Source organism: Momordica charantia, assembly GCF_013281855.1.
Source record: "Momordica charantia cultivar OHB3-1 chromosome 1 unlocalized genomic scaffold, Mcharantia_2.0 BLBB01000001.1, whole genome shotgun sequence".
NCBI lineage: Eukaryota > Viridiplantae > Streptophyta > Magnoliopsida > Cucurbitales > Cucurbitaceae > Momordica > Momordica charantia.
This window is the reverse complement of record NW_028275157.1, coordinates 16591973-16612657: the sequence shown is the minus strand read 5'-3', so window position 1 is coordinate 16612657 and position 20685 is coordinate 16591973. Positions and strand designations below refer to the sequence as shown.

Genomic DNA, 20685 nt, shown 5'->3' with positions numbered 1-20685 from the left:
AAAATTAGATATATGCATAATACATGTCATTGTTTAAATTATATTATATAATAATCAATCCACCCATCACTTAATTGATACTTATTAACATATTGGATCTCCATTTTTACAACCATTTAATTAAGGAAAAAACTAAACCTTCATTTGTTTTATGAAATGTATAAATTTAATTTGCACGTGAATGAAATTAAATATGCTTTTTGTAAATCGAGAAAATCAATATATTTAATCGAATATTCCTCAGTTTGATCGGGGACGGGGTCAAACCGAGGATCCCAAATCGGGTTCTCGACGGGGACGGGGATCGGTCCCTCATCCCGTTTAATTTTTTATTACTTTCTCTATTTTTTTATATAATATTATTAATATATTAATTTTATAAATACTTAAAAAAGAAAAACTCAAGCTAATACCCATTTAGCTACTTTTTATTCATTTTTTATACTAATAATAATTAAAATTAATTAAAAAATAAAAAAGTTAAATTTAAAAATTTAAAAATATATATTTTATAACGGAGATGGATTCCCTGTCGGGAATCCCCGCCCCTAAAATTTTGGGGACGAGGGCGGGGATAGGAGAAAAAGTCCCCAACGGGGCGCGGATGGCCCCCCGGCCCCGCTGCCATCCCTAATGAAAATGTCAAGATCTTAATTTAATTGAAATGTCGATAGCGAGAGATATTTTTGAAAAAGTAAAATAAAAAACAAACAAAAAATTAATTAAGTAATAATCGTTTCGTAGTTTCTAAATAAGTTAAAATTGATTAATATTAATATTGTGTTTATATTAGTAAAATTATATTGATATTTTTTTTATATTTTATCGATTTTTTTAATATCATATCAATATTAATGTCGAACCATGAATACATGATCATGGACATGTCGACATACTCGGATATTTTCAACATACTTAGATATTTAATATCATAATAAGAACAAACTAAAGTAATACGAAACTAGGAAGGAGGACAAAGTATGCTAACATGTGTTTTAAACAATCAGGTTGTCGGAGAACTTCCATAACTCATGTATTGAATTTGGATTTCAAATCTTATCTTAAATTTTACGTTTAAAGCCTAATGGTCTTAGGTAAGTGAAGTTTATATGGCAACAAGTAGCACCATTAGTTTATAAAATATTGCCATTAATTAAAAAAAAAAATATATCTTGTGTATAGTTCAATTTTACCATTAATTGTTACACACATATATATTACATATATATATATATATATTTTATTATAGTATGAAAATATATTATCTATATTCAATAGGAATCTAATTCAAATGGTCAAAGAGCTACTTACTCATGTGAAAGGAAGATTTTTTTATTTTTTTATTTTTAGTTCTTTATTTTGGTTTTTTTTTGATAAATCATATTTTTCTTTTTGTAGATTTACAAAATCACATTATGTTTTTAATCTGTATTAAAACACTTCAAAAGTTAGACAAATCACAGGGATAACATACGAACTATGAAGTGAAATTTAAATAGTTTCGCTTTCTCAAAAAAATAAAAAATAAAAAATAAATAGTTTCCTGTTAAATTAAATGCAAAAATTTCGGAGTCTTGTTACAGACCGGGCCCATCTATGGTGGACCGTCGATATATAAACGGGGCCCATAAACAGACAACGAATAGCTTTTCCGTAACTAATTTTTATCTTTCGTCCCCTGCATTTCGACGGGAGACGTGAAGAAACGCAGAAAAAGGCAAACCAAAGCTGGTTGAATTCTGTGTCTGAATCGGCCTTCGTGATCACGCACCCGCAGTTTCATCTTCCATCCACAACCAGACGCATTGCGAGGGAAAATCTGAGAAAATTTCATATCCAATGGGGGTTCCACAGACGATGGAAATTCTGAGCCAGAGAGCCGTACTTGTGAGAGAGTCGCTGCAGAAGAGCCAGACTGTAACAGAGAACATGGTCTCCATTCTTGGCTCCTTCGACTACCGCCTCTCCGCTCTCGAAACCGCAATGCGGCCCACTCAGGTGATATTTCCTGCTCCGGTTGGTTTTCGGAAATGCATCAATCAGAATTCAGACATACTTTTTTTGCTTCTGCGAATTTCTCCATATGATATGTAATGCTTGTGAATTTATATTGTTTTTGTGATCGTGCTATCTCTTTGAGGTTAATTATGAGATCTGCTCGACGATGTGATGGTAAGTTCGCTTGATTTGAAGGAAACCAAACCATTGCTGTCATTGTTATTTTCGTTTGATGTTTTCTGTTCTTTTTTACCATCGTGTTCTTGTTTTTTCACGCGACAGATAAGAACTCATTCAATTCGGAGGGCGCATGAGAATATTGAGAAGACATTGAAGACTGCAGAAAGTATGCTAGCTCAGTTTGATCTTACGCGCAAGGTCGGTATACTATCTCTTACCTTTTCATTCCTTATTGCTATTTAATCACTAAGTGGAAAGAAGAGGCAGGACTTCTGATTTTCTGCTCATTGTATATAATATATTTGTCTTGTCAAGTAGGAACTGTAGTAAGCTGAAATAAAATATATGCCCCAGCCATGTTTGTAATTCGCATGCCTCGCTCCTAATGGGATTTGAATTGGCTATAAGTTTTCTGTAAAGTACATAAGGGAAAATCGGGAGTGAGAAAGAAAAGCTTGGTTACGGGAACCTAATGTTAGGCCGATTTGAAGCTAGACCTAAAAAAGTTTTATTCCTACCTCTTCCTGGCAACATATTTAGAGGATTATTACGTTTTGGAAATTTACTTGAAATTGGTACAATAGCAGTAGCATTTCAGGGTGACTTCATGACTCAAGATTGTTTGGATACTTAAAAAGATAAGGCGACGGAATCTTAAAACTATCCATTTGCATCATCTGGACAGCCTTCTTCACTCTGATGCTCTTTAATTCTACTGCAACTTGGAAGAACAAATCGTGTCAGTGTTCTAAACACCTGGGAGACGTGAACATGCCAACATGCTAGAGACACATGTTGGATAAAAATATTTGGAACTTATTTTTGTTATTTATTTTTATCATGGTAGGACACACAAGATGTGAATGGAACTCTTGTAGTAATGAAAACCTAGTGTTCACTTTGCTTTTTAGCCATTTATGATTTATAATAAAAAGTTATCTTGGATCATAAAAAACGAAATGAGTTAAGCCAAGATTACCTATTATATGTGTGTACATGTACGTTTCCATGACAAACATATATTAGTGTATTCTTGAGTATAGATAAATTTCAAATCAGGCAGTATAACTAGTTAAATCATATATGTGATAATAAATCTGTTATCATGATATTTATACACATGTGCCACTACCATGGTATATAACTATATGTTATTAACATGCCGTGTTGTATGGCTTAGGATCCTTTGTGCAAGTGTACACAACCGTCGTAGCAAGTGATAAAAAGATCGTATCCATAGAGGTAGATAACTTAACACTTCAATATTTTACTTAAGAAAACTAAATAAACTTCGCAAAAGTATGGTTGAATACAAAGACTTTGGAATTTAAATGAAATAGTGCATAAAAAGCTTACTAACTAACTGAATAGAAAACAGATGAATACAGTTTGATTTTAGGAAAGTGAATTGAACGGGTTAACTATTGATGTAACAAGGGTAAGGGGGAAGAGTTTTTGTGACTTTTTCTGAGCTCACGTAAATAATGCTACAACATTAACGATGTTGATATACTGGCCAAACAGACATGAAATCTTCCCAGACTTCCCAGATTTTATGCTATATTAAGTTTCAAAGCAAAATAACAGCATATCAACATAATTTATAGTCTTACTAGGTGAGCCTTATTCCTAAGTACCCACGCTCTAAACTTAAGTAGATCTAGCACAAGTTGAAGTCAAACACTTCTTATTCCAATTTCCCAAAATAATAAAGAGGCATTCCAATATGTTGGCCAAGCACATTGAAAATCAAATGTTAAAAACAACTTCACCTCAGTGTATATATCATCATTAAAGCTAAAGCAAAGTTTACAGCCAAAAATTAGTTCACAACATCCTCCCCCTTACAATAGGAACTTAGCTACGCAATGCCATACAAGAAAATGGATGAAGAAAAACAAATAAGCTCAATACTAAAAAAAACGAGAAGAAATAAGGGAGAACTAATGAATATCAGCTAAGATTCCTCTGCTTCAAAAGCTTCTTCGAATCTCTTCCTCTTCTTCTTGTCTTCTTCAACAGTTTTTTGAGAGCTTTCTCGAAGTGAGAGTGAAGTGATAGGATGGGGAATGTTGGAGCAGCCTTAAAGGATTGCTTATACCCCTCCTCAATTTTAGGGCAACCAAAATGGATAAAACGGGGCTCAGCTCAATTTAAGGTGAATCTATGTTTTACTGTAGTAATTTCTCGGGTAAGAATCTGTTATTGTCAGCTCTGTCTTTTCTGCCTTTTTGATTCTGATGCTGCATCAAAACATTCAAAATTAGGTAATTCTTCATAACTCTCAGCATTGTCAGCAAAAATAAGGAGAATAGTGAATTTTTAACATTCTTTGCATAACATCAATGTAAATTGGGTGTTAGTATCGCTATCCTTAGCTAATTTATATAGAACTTTTGCACAAATAACTCTCTTTTGGAGAGTTATCATGCCGCTTCTTCTTCTTCTTCTTCTTCTTTTTTCTAAAGAAGAATAATTGTGCCTCTGTTGCATTGTCTTAATCATTTGGATGACTTGTTAGTTGCAATGCCCATCTTGTAGCATGCTTGTGCTTCTTAACGGTGTCTTGTTACTTAAGAAAGACTTCAGCAGTTTGTGGCTTCTGTAGTTTGATCTGAGAATTTATAGTGAATTTGGATCAGTAAGTTCCACATATGCTTCCTATTTGGTTCCATATTTTTCTTTGAAAACTATTATTGTCACTACTTTCAATTTCTGCAACATGATTTTCTGTCTGCAATCTGTAACATTATTTTAATTGGAAATCGTAGGCTGAGGCTAAAATACTCAGGGGGCCACATGAGGACTTAGAGAGCTACTTGGAAGCAATTGATCAACTACGAAGCACAAATCGCTTCTTCACTGGGAACAAAAATTTCAAAAGTAGCGATACTATTATTATCCACACCACCAATTTGCTTGCTAAAGCCATTTCAAAGCTAGAAGATGAGTTCAGACAGCTTTTAACAAATTACAGGTTTGTTTTCCATTTGTTTATGTTTTTATGGATACCTATATGTTTTCATTGTTGTAACTTTTTTTAAAATTTTTTTTACAGTCATTAGAATCTTTTTTTAGGTAGTCTCTGCAATTTCTCATCAGTGTTAAGGCTTCTATAGGCAATTCCATTTTTAGGCTGTTATAATGAGCTTACATCATTTTGTTATTCAGATTTCCTGCCTTTCTCTCATTATTAGAATTTAGACCTGTAGAAAATCCAATGACTTTTGACAATTGGAAAAGCAGTTCTTTTTATTAATATTTAAGATTTCTGTACTGAATTATACAAGTAATTAATATACAAGTATAATGAACGTTGGACTTATCAATTTGCAGTAAACCAGTGGAACCTGATCGTCTTTTCGATTGTCTTCCCAACTCTTTGCGTCCATCGTCAGCATCTCAGCAAGGTGATAGTGGTAGCAAACACGACCACGCCAACAAAAGCTTAGAAGCTGCCGTCTTCATACCCCCAACTCTTATTCCTCCCAGGGTTCTTCCATTGTTGCATGATCTGGCCCAACAAATGAATTTGGCTGGTAATCAACAGCAGGTGTTTAGAATATACAGGTATCACTTTTTTCTGGCACTCTGATGGTGTTTGACAAGTTAACATCCAGAGTACTATAGTTTATTGAGTATGAGGTTTGTTTCCCCTGAAATTTCCTCTCAACAAAAGGACTTGCCTTTTCCTTTGTGTAATATGCAAGAATTGTAGGTTTCTTGATGTCGTTGAGCATATGTTATTTATGTAGTCTGCTTGATGCTATGTTGCTGGCTACTGTCTTGAAACTCTGATATAGTACAGTTTGTAGATAAAGTAATGAAAATTTGACGACTGGCTGAGAACGAATAAGCCTGTTGCTGTTTAGTGGCTTTAAGAATCTTGGTGACAAAGTAATGATAAAATGTTGAAATAGCGTTTGCACAAAGAATGCTGCATCTTACTTGTCTTACTTTCTATTCAATTATTTAAAATATGGATCAATGGAACAAATTACTTCTTTTATATCAGGGATACTCGTGCCTCAGTTTTAGAACAGAGTCTTAGGAAATTAGGTGTGGAGAGGCTTACCAAGGATGATGTCCAGAAAATGCAGTGGGAGGCTCTTGAAGCTAAGATTGGGAACTGGATACATTACATGCGCATTGCTGTAAGGACGTGTGACATATTTGGTTGTAGTTATTTTATATTTCTATTCTGCAGTCTTATTTTAATGTTTTCCTAACCTTTTGATACTGCTTGAGAAAGGTCAAACTGCTGTTTGCTGGGGAAAGGAAACTCTGTGATCAAATATTTGATGGTGCAGAGTCTCTCAAGGATCAATGCTTCGCTGATGTGACTACAAACAGTGTGTCAGTGCTACTAAGTTTTGGAGATGCAATTGCTAAAAGCAAGAGATCTCCAGAAAAATTATTTGTTCTTTTAGACATGTTTGAAATTATGCGAGAACTGCAATCTGAGGTACAACTTTATTCTTGTGTATTTTTCTTTTGTCAAGTTAAATTTGAGAGTGGAGGAACGGATGATGCTTTGTGGGCTGCCTTTCAAGTACCTGGAACATAAATAATAAGCTTTTTCTTCCAAATTTTGGACATCACTATTGATATTTTCAAATTTATGATGTTTGGTCTTATATCTCTATATTCATACTAGATCTAAAGGAGGCTTAATAGGGTAGAAACATTAGATTTCCCTTTAGATCCGCTCTAATCTTATTTAATGTCCAAACTTTCCTCTTTATAGTTATTATATATTTCTAATTAGACACAATCTTCGTAGATTTTTATTTAACTCTCCAGAATCTTAATGCAGGAAAATTTTAGAATTCTTTGTATATGGCAGTCAATTTAGTCCCTTATATTTTAACATTTTTAAATTTAGTTCCTAAAGTTGGTGCATGTTAAACTTTACTGATGATAAACTTATATTGCATAATACTTGGTGAATTGGCGGAAATTTAATGGAGAAAAAAAGGTCATTTAAGGTCATATTTCTATAAGCATGTTTTAACTTCTTTTTTTGGAAGTACTTGATTGAAATAAATTTATACATTCAAGGTAAAATTGAAAGTTTTAAAAGAATAGGAACAAGTTTTAGAATGTGATTAACGTTAGGGACCAATCCTTGTCTTTAATTGTGGTAAAATATTGAAATGATCTAAGCATCTCCTGTTAGTTGATGTGTATGGGGATTTATATTATGCCCTTTCTTTGCATATGCTATATTATACTTTTATCCAAAGTGTTGAGTTGATGATTCACTGTTGAGAAATATAATCTGTCTTTTACGATGATTGAGATTGTTGTATTACATATTTTTATTGGTTTGTATCATAAAAATTAAACGCTATAGAAATCTGAATGTGGCTGATTCATTAAATATTGTATTCGTTAAGGTACTCCTGTAAATTTATGTCATACTTAGACCTTATGCTTCATTTGTATGTCAGAAGACCAAAACATATTTCCACAAGTTCAACTTGCGAACTAATATGTACTCTTTTTACCTTTCATTTTCCTTTGGATGGCGTGTAAGAGCAGATTGATACTCTTTTTGGAAGTAAACCATGCATTGAAATGCGGGATTCTGCATCGTGCTTGTCACAACGCCTTGCAGAAACAGCTCAAGAGACCTTTGTTGATTTTGAAGAAGCCGTAGAAAAAGATGCCACAAAAACCGCTGTTCTTGATGGGACTGTTCATCCCTTGACTAGTTATGTGATAAACTATGTCAAGTTTTTATTTGAGTAAGTTATGCTTTCTGCGGCTTCAACCTCAATGTTTCTTATCATATTTTTTTTACCTAAGAACTATGACGCACATCTCACTTCTCAGACATCCAAAACTACAACATCTGCATTATACGTCCTCCAAGTTGTTGCTTGAAGTGCATGCCTTTCCTCCTCCATCTTTGCGATGGATGTTATTACCTCAATCTACGTCCTAGTTTCATGCTCTGAAATATTTTGCTTAGTTCATAGTTAATCTCCAAAAGGACTAGAATATACAAAGGGCATACCAGAAATAAGCCTGACAAAAGGGGATTGGCCTATAAGAAGGCCCCAATCCAAATAGAAAAACCTTGGAGACTGACACCTACGAAGAGGAATTAAATCTAGCAATCTCTCAAACTTCCTCCCAAGACCTCTCAACCCTCTAAAATTTTGTTATTCCTCTAAACACCCCCACAAAATAACAAAAAAAACAAGCTTGCCACAACAGACTTCCTATATCACGAAAAGGGAGGAAAAACCTCTTCCATCATCACACTACACTCCCTATTACGATCGAAAGAAACCCCAAAATACCTCGAAGAAACGGTTCCAAATAAACTGGACGTACTGGCAGCTTCATATAATATGGTCAGGTTCTCAAAGTCATTTTTGTAAAGGACACACCATTGAGGACCCAATAAAAAAGATGAACGTCTCTAGATACGGTCCATGGTATTAACTTTTCATGCAAAAACTACCGGACAAAGAACTTAATCTTCTTCAAAATTTTAACCTTTTCAGAGCGAGGCGAATAGTAGGACATTAGGACGAAGCGAAGGAACGCTCAAGAGATTAAAATAAGAGCTACAAGAGAAACTCGGGGATGAATTAGGGATCCACACACGGAAGTCCTTCCTATCCTGAATGAGGCGAACATCCCCTGCTGATAGTAGCCTCCAACGGTTCCCTATCCATCAAAGACTGACAGAGATCCAAGAAAATAGAATGAGAGACCCCAAGGCCCTAACACAGAGGCCACTGAATGCAACCTCATTTTAGAAAGATGGTATAAGCAAGAGAATTAGAGAGACATGGGTTTGTTACCCACCCAACAATCCTTCTAGAAATAAGTCTCCGTACCATCTCCAATAAAGTAAGAAATTAACTAGGAAAAATAGGAAAAAATAGAGGAGATAGCCTAGGGACAATTACCAAAAATCTTACAACCATAGCCTTAGAGGGACAATTACCAGAAATCTTCCGACCACTAACTAATCAAAATAATAAGACTCATATTTGCTCACAATAATCGTACGCATAAGGCATTAGGTTCTTGGGAAAACCGCCACAACTATTTTGCTAGAGAGGCCTCGTTTCTATATCTTAGGTTTCCAATTCCTAACCCCCGCATAGAGAGGTTTCGAAATGATATCCCAATCAACCATGTGGGAACCTCCCCCCTCATCCTCCCCTCCCACAAGAACCTTCATGGTTCTCTCCAAATTTTTTGACTCACAGACACCAAGATTTTAAACAAGGCATGAAGTAAATTGGGATCCCTCTTAACACGGGCTAAATAAGAGTAAGGGTCCTTCTAACTGCATTAATGATCTTTGATGCATTGAATTTCTTCACTCATTATCTTTTATTTTCTTTTCTCCATGAATGATATATTTTTCTCATGTGAAGGTGTGATTGGAGAAACTTAGGTTTTTGTTATTGATTATGTTCAGCTACCAATTTTCTATTATTATTATTATGTAGTATTTAATAAATCTGTCATTATGTCTGATTACTGCCTTTTAATACGATCTTAAGACAGTCGTGCATTTGTTGTTTTAAATATTGTTCAGTGTCCTATTCCTACTCCTATGTCAACAAAACTATGTTTCATAAAAACAAAACATAAATGTACAGCTACCGATCCACTCTGAAGCAACTATTCCAAGATTTTGATGTTGGTGATCCAGATGCTCAGTTAGCAACGATAACTACAAGAATCATGCAGGCCCTTCAGACTAATCTTGATGGAAAATCCAAGCAATACAGGGATCCTGCATTAACTCAATTATTTCTGATGAACAATATTCACTATATAGTAAGATCTGTCCGAAGGTTTGTCATACATTTGGCTAGTATGTCAAAAGATTAAGATTTATATGATTGGTAATATTTTCTTCAAATTGAGTTCTCAGATCGGAGGCAAAGGATTTGTTGGGTGATGACTGGGTGCAGATACATAGAAGAATTGTGCAGCAGCATGCAAATCAATACAAGAGGATTTCTTGGGCAAAGGTTTGGTTCACTCAACTCTTTCTAAGGGAACTCTCTCTCAATCTCCTCATTATTGAATCTATTTAGGAAAGAAAGAAGAACTACACGTAACATGTGTATCTTCTAAGTTTGAAGAATTTGTGTTTGATCAGTCTCAAAACTTCCTTTTTTAAGGACTTCATTGGCATATTCGATCATACCTTTTAAATGATTCATTGAGGCGTCAGGCTGTTGACGTCTCTTGGTAATCAAAATAATTATGCTCCAATCAGCCAATATTTCTCTATATACTTCACTTTTTCTTGGAATGTCTTCCTTCAGCTAGCTCGTTAATATAATTTCTCTCATTTACAATAAAGATGGCTTGAATAAAGATCACCCATACATGTCATTGTGCAATATTTTTTCATTTTATGAGGCCGAAAGAGAACTTTAAAAGAGTTATGAAACTTTTTTCTCGGGAACGTCAAGGTCTTTGTTTCTCGTTGGCAGATTTTGCAGTGCCTCACTGTTCAGGCCTCGGGTGGTAGCGGTGGTGCTTCGGGAGATGCTAGCAGTGGACTTTCAAGAGCTATGGTGAAAGATAGGTTGAAGACTTTTAACATCCAATTTGAAGAACTTCATCAACGGCAATCTCAATGGACAGTTCCTGACAGTGAGTTGCGGGAGTCGTTGAGGTTGGCAGTTGCTGAAGTCTTGTTGCCTGCCTACAGATCCTTCATCAAGCGTGCCGGGCATGTTCTCATTACTGCACTTTAAAATAATAAATCTTTAACGTATAGACTTGTGTGAATTTATGTGTGAATTGCATCTGCAACAGGCCTTTGGTTGATAATGGAAAAAATCCTCAAAAATACGTCAGATATACACCTGAGGATCTTGAGCGTATGCTAAATGAATTTTTCGAGGGCAAGACATTCGGTGAACAAAAGCGCTAGTAGCTTCTCAAAATGCTCTGTACATGGACAAAATTAGAGCAGGTACTCTCCCCTCCCCCCCTTGCTATTTTCTTCTCTACAATTTGTAACATTAGATTATTTCGCCCATTTGCGGATATTTTCCCTATTTAGTTTCTATTAGTGCAGTTGCCAGCAGTGTGATAAGTCCTTGTTGCAGGCTATAACCTGTACCCAGATTTTTTCTTAACTGTTCTATTGTGTATATGTCAATTTGCCTTTTTGAGCTCTCCTTTAACTTTTTTTAATAGGGTATATAGTAGTACACAGGAAAACATTCTAAGCTTTGTTTATTGATTGCATCTTTAGAATCTTCAGAACCATATTGGAATTAATAATTCATGTTAACGTAGAAGAAATATTCCAAATGCTCGGGTTCGGGTTCACTGTCTTCATTTTCTTTTGGTTTCTTGTACAAAAGGGACAAAGATTTAACAAAACTTATGATGTGTGAAGGATATAAAAGACTCATACCACCAAACTAAATAGGATATGATGCAGGTCCCCATCTACTATGCAGAACAGTTCAACTTTTATAGGATCCTAATCCAATATAATTGGTAATTTCAATCCTTGATCGTAGTAGTATAAGATTCATTCCTTCACACTTTCCTATAAAAGACCTTAATTAGAAGAAGGTACACCAAGGTTTAGTCTTTTGACGTAATGGTTTTCACTAACAATGTAGGAGGAGCTAGATATGGATGTGTGTTCTGTAGAACATCGTGAATATGTTACAAATTTCCTTAGAAACCTCTCTCTTTAGTTGTATTGGAAAATTTTGGTTAGTGTATTGTCTGTGTACACACTAGAAGGTGAAAACAAGACAAAAACAAAATTTAACCTTTCATTTTAGTTGCAAGAAGATGGCCAAGGGCCCAACAGCTTGTAGAAAACAAACTTCGATCCAAAAAGAATATAAAAATCATTTGTGGAGGTATCATCTTTCTTCAGCCATCCTCCTCGTTTGTCAAGGTAGCTTGGTTTTTTCTTTTCCTCTCTTTCTCTCTCTCTCATCTGTCTTAATTCCAAATTGAAAGTTATATTCATTAGCAGGGTGGGAATACATAATATTATATATATATATATTTCTTTTTGGGATCAGATGAGAAATTTTTCTCTTACAAATGTTTGGGTACTATCTATATAACTTTACTCTGCTTACAATCTAATATAAATGTGATCAAAATAAGTATGACACAAATGGTCAAACTTTATTGTCTTATTTTATAGGAATTCGTCGGTTTGTATCTTGATGGTACATGAGCTATTGCAACTAAAAGAAAATGAGTGAAGGAAGAAGGCATTTGCATTTGAAAGACTACGAAGGCATTTTAGGCCGACTAGAAGACTAGGACTAGGACTACACTAAAGTAAGGATCAATCCCCTTGTTTGCAATATAATATTTTTTTTAGAAAAAAAATAAAATTGTGAACCTACCACAATATTACCACCATATTAAAGACATAAAAAGGAAGTGCTAAAATATGGTGGAGCCCATTTTTAATCTTCAATAAAAAAAACTAAAAAAGATTATGAAACTACGATATTGAGTAGTAGCATTCAATAATTATTGAGGACTCCTTAATAATTTTCTTTCTTTATTTTGCAAAGTATAATTCCATAAATAATTGCTGTCTATATATATACAAAAAGCCCACTTTTTTAAAAAATGGAGTCGTGTTCAAATAACTCTCTCATTTTCATATGAGATATAGGAAGTCAATAGTTTTTCCAAACCAAATTCTTGTTTTATGCTATAAAATGAGACCCTCTTTTCATGAATACATTATGCTGCTTTGGTCTCATTGTCGTCAAGTTAAATTTTTTCCTTTTTTTTTTTAATGTATATAATATATATATTTGCCATTTTATTGGTTGGAATTATTCAATGAGGGAATTTCCCAACCCACCAAATCTCTACCCTTTTTGCCTTTCCCATATTCTCAAGCGCGTGATATACACGCGCCGGAGGTTGAGTCTGGACATTAGAGACCAGTGAACTAACCACACACATTCAAAAGCACCACAGAACAAGACAATGGCCTTGCCTTATCACTTCAATTAGGCTTTCGCATTAATTTGTGTTGATTCTTTATATATATAAATATTTTGATACCGAAATTTCATCAAATAGCCTAGTTTTTTTTTTCTTTTAAGCGTTTATTGGTCTCACAATTTATTGGGTGGGTCCTTAGCTGGGAGGAACAAGGAGGGAATTCACTCATGTTTAAATCAAATTGTTGTGAGTTTGATCTTTAATTTTTCCTACTACCTTGCCAAAATTACATATTTTTATCATTAGCTTCAAAATCATGTTGTTTTAAATTTTATTTTCCTGATAATAATCGTGAATTAAAGGTTAGTTCGAAAAAAAAAAATATAAAGTAACTCATAAAATATTTTGATACATAATAGTAAAAGCATCATATGTTCAAAGGATTGATTTTAGTTATTTAAAAGAGATTAACTAATTTTTTTTTTTGTAAGAGAAAGTATTACATTGTTTTAAAAGCACCAATTATTTTAATAAAATTCCTTGAAAGATGGAGGAAAAAAAGTGGAGAAAGGGAAGAAAAAGAGGAATATTGGAGAATCGAGGAAGATAGTGTAGGGTTATTTAGAAGAACAAGAGAGGGGAAATGTATAGAAACCACAAAATCAAACTCCCTATGATCCTATCTTCAAACCCAATAATTTAATTCTATTGGTCGATCTGCACATGCTGCCTTTTCCAACTTATCAACATCCATTCAACCCTTTTTGCTAGTCAAGTCAACCATGCTTTTAAAATCATATTATTAAATCAAATGTATACTTATATATTCAATTGTCCTATATTAATGTTATGGAATCACCAGCCCTTCCAAAGAATGTACATTGGGAAAATAAGTAACAAAAAGAGAGAGAAAAATTAAGCGTACTTTGATTCATTTACTTTTAACTTTAGTTTATTTTAGTAACTGTTGTTGTTTGTATTTTTAAAAAGTGACTATTTTGATTCTTTAATTTTTTTTAATCTTTGTTTTCTACCACGATTTCAACACAACGTTTTGCTCAATATATTTATTGAAGTGTAACCATATATTTATATTAAAGAGTTTTCGTTATGGGTATAATTTGTTATAAAATTTTACAAACAGGACCAAAACGAACATTTTAAAAGTACAAATATCAAAATGTATCAAAACTCGAAATAATGGGACGAGATAGCCTGTTAACCAAAAATTAAATTTATATAAAATACCCATTTATAAATTTAAATGAAAAAATATGAGTTTAAAATAATGAACAATATTTAGGTGTTGGTGGAGACCTTTATGTTATCCACCACTAAAATCAGACAATTTTTTATTTTTAAATTAAATTTTTTTTCTTCTGTATTTCTCTCTCTTTTAACTATAAAAACTTTAATCATCGTGGGCAATATTGTTCTAAAATGATTATAGAAATGTTATCTTCAAATTTTGATAAGTTAAGTCTCTACCAATTAGTAACAATGGTCATAGTTGGTTAACCCTAACCAATGCTTTGATTTTGATTAATCAATTGTGTAGTTATTTGTTGGTTATTGGTGTGCCTATTTTGTTGATTAATGGTTAGTGATTTTTCAAAGGTTGGATATTTAGTTCATTTTTTCCCTCACAATTTCCTTTTTGATAATTTCTTTTAGAGTTTGAATTATGTTTTTTTTAATAAAATAGCTATTTTAATTTCTCAACATAGAGAAACAAAAATATCATTTTAGTCTTTGTCTTTATTATTGAATAATGTAACTTCAAATATGTGTATTAATGTGCTAATATGGACATATATTGCAGAAAAATACTTGCCAACATATGGTTAGTACTCCTACTAAATTCTAATTAGGTGTATTATGTTGGCTTAAATATTTTACCGGAATTAATTTTTCTAATAAATGAAGTAGATTTAGACGAATAAAAATATACCACACTAAAACTTGGAAATTCGTCAAAATCAAACATCTTCCCAACAAAACTTAACAACAAATCGCTTGTTACTCACCCAATTTTCAGTACAGAAGTTCGAGATGAAAAATTGAGCACATTCAATCTCAAGACATATAATAAGTATCTTCATACACTCAAATTCACATTGATCACCTAATTTACTTAGTCTCTACATCACAATATTATTTGTCATATACCAAATGGAATGGAATTTAAAATAATGATAAAAAAAACTCTAGGGTTGAAAAGTATTTTTCATTGGGTCACTTTAGTCTAAAACATGATAGTTAAGTTTATTGTTATAAAATAGTTTTGAGTTAAACTAAACCATCTCTTGTTTTCATTTATCTTTAACTATATATATCCATAAGAAAATGATATGATATTAAAAATTACTTTAAGCTTTTGAGGTGATATGTCATATCATCAAAATTGACAAATAAATTTCAAAATGACTCATTTTCCTCGTTAAATATCACGATGAGTTTAAAGATTTTGAAATATAATTTCATTTAACAGTGAACTTCCATGTCTATAGTCAAGTATATAGTTTTTTGGTAGAATAATTCTTCTAAAGTATATCTCAATACCAACATGACACAATTGGTTCAGACACTCATTTTTTTTATCCGATGGTCGTTTGAACTTTTGAGTTATTATACCATATTAATATTCATGAAGATTCATCTCTAAATCATTTAGGAGAGAGAAGTAACCCACTTATATATAAATCCTTGTTATGTCCCTTATTTTCTTTAATATGATTCTTAATCATATTAAAAAAAAAAAAAAACTCTTCTTGGAGTTAAAAAAATAGATTTTTTATATTAACTTTTAGAGAATAAAAAAAGGAGAATGAATGTCAAAAGCGATCATAGATAAATGATAATTGACGTATATCTCCAACTTATTTTTGTTCTTTTGAAAAAAAAAAGCAAAAGGAAAAAGACAACCGAAAATGATCGAACGGCCATAAAGGTTGTGAAAGTGTCTTTTTCTTTTTTTTTTTGGTTGAAAAAATTGTGAAAGTCTTTATTGTTTGAGAAATGGCATGAGCTTTCAATTGGGAAGAGGAAAATGAAAGCTCTTTGTTTTAATTTAATCTTTTGGCCACGTAAGGCATAACTTTCTTTACACAAATAAATAAATAAAATGTCAAGTAATTAATTTGGTCCTACAGTTAATTGACTTTCTGTTTGGTCTCTATTCATTTCAAAACTTTCAATTTCATCTTTATTCTTCGACCAAATTTTACAAGAATTAATATCATATTGAATGCAACACATTCTCGATGTACCTAGTAATGACTAATGAGGAGATTTCTAGTAGAAAGTTAATATTAAGTTTAACGATTTAATATGAACCAAATTGAAACTACGCCGTTTGATCAGGAAAATGATCAAGTCTGGAGAGCTCGACTCGAACTGGAGACTGCTAGCTCGAAGGATGAGTCGGAAGGGTGACTTGTAAAACAGATGACACTCTGATGTCAAAGTCAGTGGCTGTCCGAACTAAACTCAAGAGAGAATTTAGTATTCGCGTACCTTAGAACGAGGAAATGAGTTCTATTTATAGAGGACGTCTCTGATCTTGTTGTCGACAAGGCCTCAACGACTCTTTAAGGTAACTGTGAAACGCGACGTGATGTCGCGACGTCCGTCGAAGAATGGGTTGAGCCAAAGTGGAAGAAGTCAGTTCAATCGATTATTTAGGAATATAATCTGGAACTATTTGGTCGGCTCGATCGCTTAAATGCTCGGCTCAACATGAGGAATCATGACCGAGGTAATTAGAAAACTTGGACTTCTAGAAGGAGAAGCCACGTGTGCTTCTGAGTATCCAATCAACACATGTCACGTGTGAGTTGAAAAATCACCTCCAATATACGCAGTGAAATTGAAACCAAATTTAAATCACAAGGACTAATTTTTTTCTTTTTTTTTTTTTTTGCAAGGAATCCTAAAGACAATTAAAATTTGTATAAGGACTCAAAATTGAATATAAATCGATACACCGAAGCTGTTAAAATTATAAAACTCAGATTAAATTAAATCCAAATCATAAAACGCTTAAATTGAAAAATTTAACCATAAAATAGAAAGAGACTTTTGAACAAATTAAAGTCACATTCACAAGCTTTCAATTTCCTTCAAAATTTTCATAATATCTGGTCGGCTTTGGCCACTTGTGGCGGTTTCAATATTCTGTAGCTGGAACCTTCTTTTGCACGTTAAGCCTTCAAAAATAAATAATAATAATAAAAATAAAAACTTTTGTTTCTTTATTTTCTACCCATTGCTAACCCTTAAAAATCGTTACAAGTTTATAAACGAAAGTATAATCTACCAATCAATTATTGTAATTTTTCTAAGCCTCTATCCAAGTCAGTTACATAAATAGTTGCTATCATTTGTGTTCAATAATCGGTCGAAGAAAAATACTTAGTTCCTTATCAGCTTGTCCTTTCATTCATTGTCTACTACATCGACAACATTCAAAATAAACAAGATTTGCAAATATATAACATTAAACAACACTATATATAATTGCATATCATATATTTGCAAAACACAAAAAGGAGAGGTAGTTGATGAATCTAAAACTTTTATGGTGGTGGATATATCCTCCAATGAGAGGCAATGATTAAAGCTTTAAAACTTGGTAGAAAATTTAACACAAATAGTAATTATAAGAAAAAAGACCAAAACAAAGAATTTTAGTGTTAGAGAGAAAGAAGTGAGTCATCAAACAAATTGAATTAAAAGCACCAAACTCCAATAATTCAATGGTCGGAGTTGGCTTTTGTTGACACTTCCCCCCCCCCCCCCCCCCCCCGTCTTCAGAATTTGGGGAAATAGTGACTTATTATAATTCTTATATCATGGATAAAACTCAAAGACGTCGGAGTTTCGATCTTGATTCCATCCTCATGTTTGTTGGCTAATTAATTTGTATGTTTTATTCTTAATTTTTATTTTGGTTCGTATGCTTTTTCAATTTTTCAGTATGACCTCTATTTGAAGTTCTCTAATCTCTTTGACATTAATGAAAAGTAATAGAAATTTAAATGACCAAAGTTGCACAACTCTTCTTAAATAGAAGGATTTGACGAATCCGATAAAATAAAGAGATTATGCACTCCAATACTTAAGTTAGATCTAGGTTTATGTTAAGCGTAGCGAGAATTAAGATTTAGTTGTGTAATTCAATTAGGGGACTTTCATTCGTATTAACAGAGATAAAATCTATAATTTACTCAATTCAAGAGGCATCTGCATAGAGTTAGATAGTCACTCAAAACAGTGAGAAGATAATGTCAGCCCATAAGAACTTGGCTCACGTCTAAGTTCGACCAGTGGGCGATTTGGTCCAATGACTCATGTCTCTACCCTTATCTTACGATGCTCGGTTTGTAGGCTAATTCCTTAGCAATTCATGTCCGAAGACTTGGCTCTTGGTTCATCCCTAAGCCTAAAGACATAAGATGACGTGGGTTGACTTCCTGAATTTTTGTTATTCACTTGTCAACTATGATTTTTTCCTACAGTTATTTCTAAATATTGAGAGTTACCTTCTTCACTTCACATTTGGGCAGAATTTAATTACAAATCATTGTTATTAATTTAGAGAAAGTTAGTTAAAAATATAGTTTTGGTCTGATCTAAATGTTTATCTAATAGATCTTTTTAACTTTCAAAAATATTTAATAGATACTAGACTTTTAAGTTTGTGTCTAATAATTAATTCAATTTTAAAAATGGTCAATTGATTTAACTTGTTAGATACTTTTAAACTTAAAAAATGCATTGAATGTTATGTAAAATTGAGTATTTATTACATAATTTGACACATCACATCATTAAATAATCCATTATTTTACTTTATGATCCCACACCATTCTCAATAAATGAAGGCAGTGGTAAAAAAAATTCTCCTTACTAACGACTTACTTTTTAAATTCACACTTATGGGTCACAAACCCCGACATCAAACTTATAATTTAACATTTTAAATTCTAATTACTAATTGTATTGAACTTTTTGTTGTGAACCATAATAAATCATATTTTCACCCATAAATACTTCTAACCAAATCTTCTTCACACGGAATTCACATCTCTGCTACAGAGCTAACAGTGGGAAGTACTTCATAACCACCATCTTCTCTCTCCTCTCTCTCTCTCTCTAACCGCTAATTTTTCAGATCTCAATCACACGCCGATCCTGCGGCACCGGCGACGAAATGTCAAAGGAATGCGCTCACCACAGCAAGAAACGGTCAAAGCTAACCCGGCGAATCTACGCCGGAATTCTCATCTTCCTCTTCCTCGTCCTCCTCACGATCCTCCTAGTTTGGGCGATTCTGCAGCCGACGAAGCCCAAATTCATCATCCAGGACGCCACCGTGTACGTCTTCAACGTCACCGGCGCCAATTTCTTGTCCTCCAGCATCCAGGTCACCGTCTCCGCCCACAACCCTAACGACAAGATCGGAATCTACTACGACCGCCTCGACGTCTTCGCTGTCTACCGGAACCAGCAGATCACTCTCCGTACCGTCATCCAGCCGACCTACCAAGGCCACAACGACGTCAACGTCTGGTCTCCGTTCGTCGTCGGAAACGCCGTTCCGATCGCTCCCTACAACGGCGCCGCTCTATACCAAGACCAGGCCGTCGGCACCCTCCTCCTCTCCATCAAACTCGACGGCCGCGTCCGATTCAAAGTCGGAGCGTTCGTCTCCGGCCGATACCATCTCAACGTCGACTGTCCGGCCACTATTTCGTTCGGAAATCCCGCCGCCGGCAACGGCATCATCGTCGGCAATAACGCCGTTAAGTACCAGCTGGTACAGCCGTGCAGCGTTAGTGTATAAAGCTCCGTTTCGCCGTTCGGGATTCGATTACCGGTGCCATCTGCCGCTCTCTCTTTCTCTCTCCTTAACGCCGTTAGTTTTCTATATTTCTCCGTCTACCCTTTTTTTTTCTTTTTTAATTTTTAATTTTCGCGATACGTCAGTTTTTCATTGAAGCTGCGTCTGTTTATTTAGGCCATACGTTGGGAATGGGATAAGAGAGGTCTTATGAATTTGTAAATTTTTACAAAGAATAAAATTGAGAAGAAATATAGTAATTATGTGAAATTGCAAAGAGAGCAAAAAATTTACAAGTCGGTGGCAATTGTGTAATTTCCTGTTCAAGTTGTATTTATAATTGAATTTTATATATTAAAAGTTTAAATATTGTGCACATCTCCAGCGGATTGCCATTTTGCGTGTGTTTCGGAGGTTGCGGTGTCATTTTCTTTTCATTACTCAACTTGTTTGGTTTTATTTTCTAACCCCTTTTCCAATTTTGCCCCGCTCCCTTTTAATACGTTTAAATTTTATTTTTATTTTTATTTTACAACTTCTATGCTTATTATAATTTAATTTTCGTGATAATTGTTTCTTGCTTTGCTATATATAATAGGTTTGGTATGAGAATAAAAAGAATTGAAATGGATTATTTGAAAATAGAGTGGTGGAAGTTTATAATAGGGATTTAAACTTTGTTATTGTTATACTTAAATGTGGTTTGAGGGATACCA

General features: G+C 33.7%; 2 protein-coding genes across 5 annotated transcripts; both read left to right on the top strand.

Moving 5' to 3' along the window:
- The first annotated feature begins 1663 nt into the window (after positions 1–1663).
- Positions 1664–12717, top strand: LOC111005273 (exocyst complex component EXO70A1). Of its 4 annotated transcripts, XM_022276720.2 has the most exons (12): positions 1664–1998; positions 2281–2376; positions 4950–5155; positions 5515–5748; positions 6194–6332; positions 6431–6643; positions 7723–7928; positions 9813–10010; positions 10091–10190; positions 10662–10903; positions 10990–11149; positions 12359–12717. In XM_022276720.2, the coding sequence occupies exons 1-11, from the start codon at positions 1840–1842 to the stop codon at positions 11105–11107; spliced, it is 1911 nt and encodes a 636-aa protein (XP_022132412.1). In that variant the 5' UTR covers positions 1664–1839; the 3' UTR covers positions 11108–11149; positions 12359–12717. The 4 variants fall into 4 exon arrangements, with proteins under 4 accessions (XP_022132412.1, XP_022132411.1, XP_022132414.1 ...); XM_022276719.2 differs by lacking the exon at positions 12359–12717 and having other exon boundaries at positions 10990–11345; XM_022276722.2 differs by lacking the exons at positions 1664–1998; positions 12359–12717 and adding an exon at positions 2030–2172 and having other exon boundaries at positions 10990–11345.
- Positions 12718–19190: 6473 nt separating this feature from the next.
- On the top strand, positions 19191–20347 carry LOC111005806 (NDR1/HIN1-like protein 1). The gene has a single exon (XM_022277441.2). It carries the CDS (start codon positions 19340–19342, stop codon positions 19970–19972), a length of 633 nt encoding a protein of 210 aa, XP_022133133.1. The 5' UTR covers positions 19191–19339; the 3' UTR covers positions 19973–20347.
- Positions 20348–20685: the final 338 nt, after the last annotated feature.

Excerpts from the sequence above, each read along its gene's own strand:
- LOC111005273 (XM_022276720.2), top strand. The coding sequence starts at position 1,840 with ATGGGGGTTCCACAGACGATGGAAATTCTGAGCCAGAGAGCCGTACTT. Across the intron at positions 2,377-4,949 it reads AGTTTGATCTTACGCGCAAG|GCTGAGGCTAAAATACTCAG; the intron begins GTCGGTATACTA and ends TGGAAATCGTAG. Across the intron at positions 6,333-6,430 it reads TACATTACATGCGCATTGCT|GTCAAACTGCTGTTTGCTGG; the intron begins GTAAGGACGTGT and ends TGCTTGAGAAAG.
- LOC111005806 (XM_022277441.2), top strand. The coding sequence starts at position 19,340 with ATGTCAAAGGAATGCGCTCACCACAGCAAGAAACGGTCAAAGCTAACC.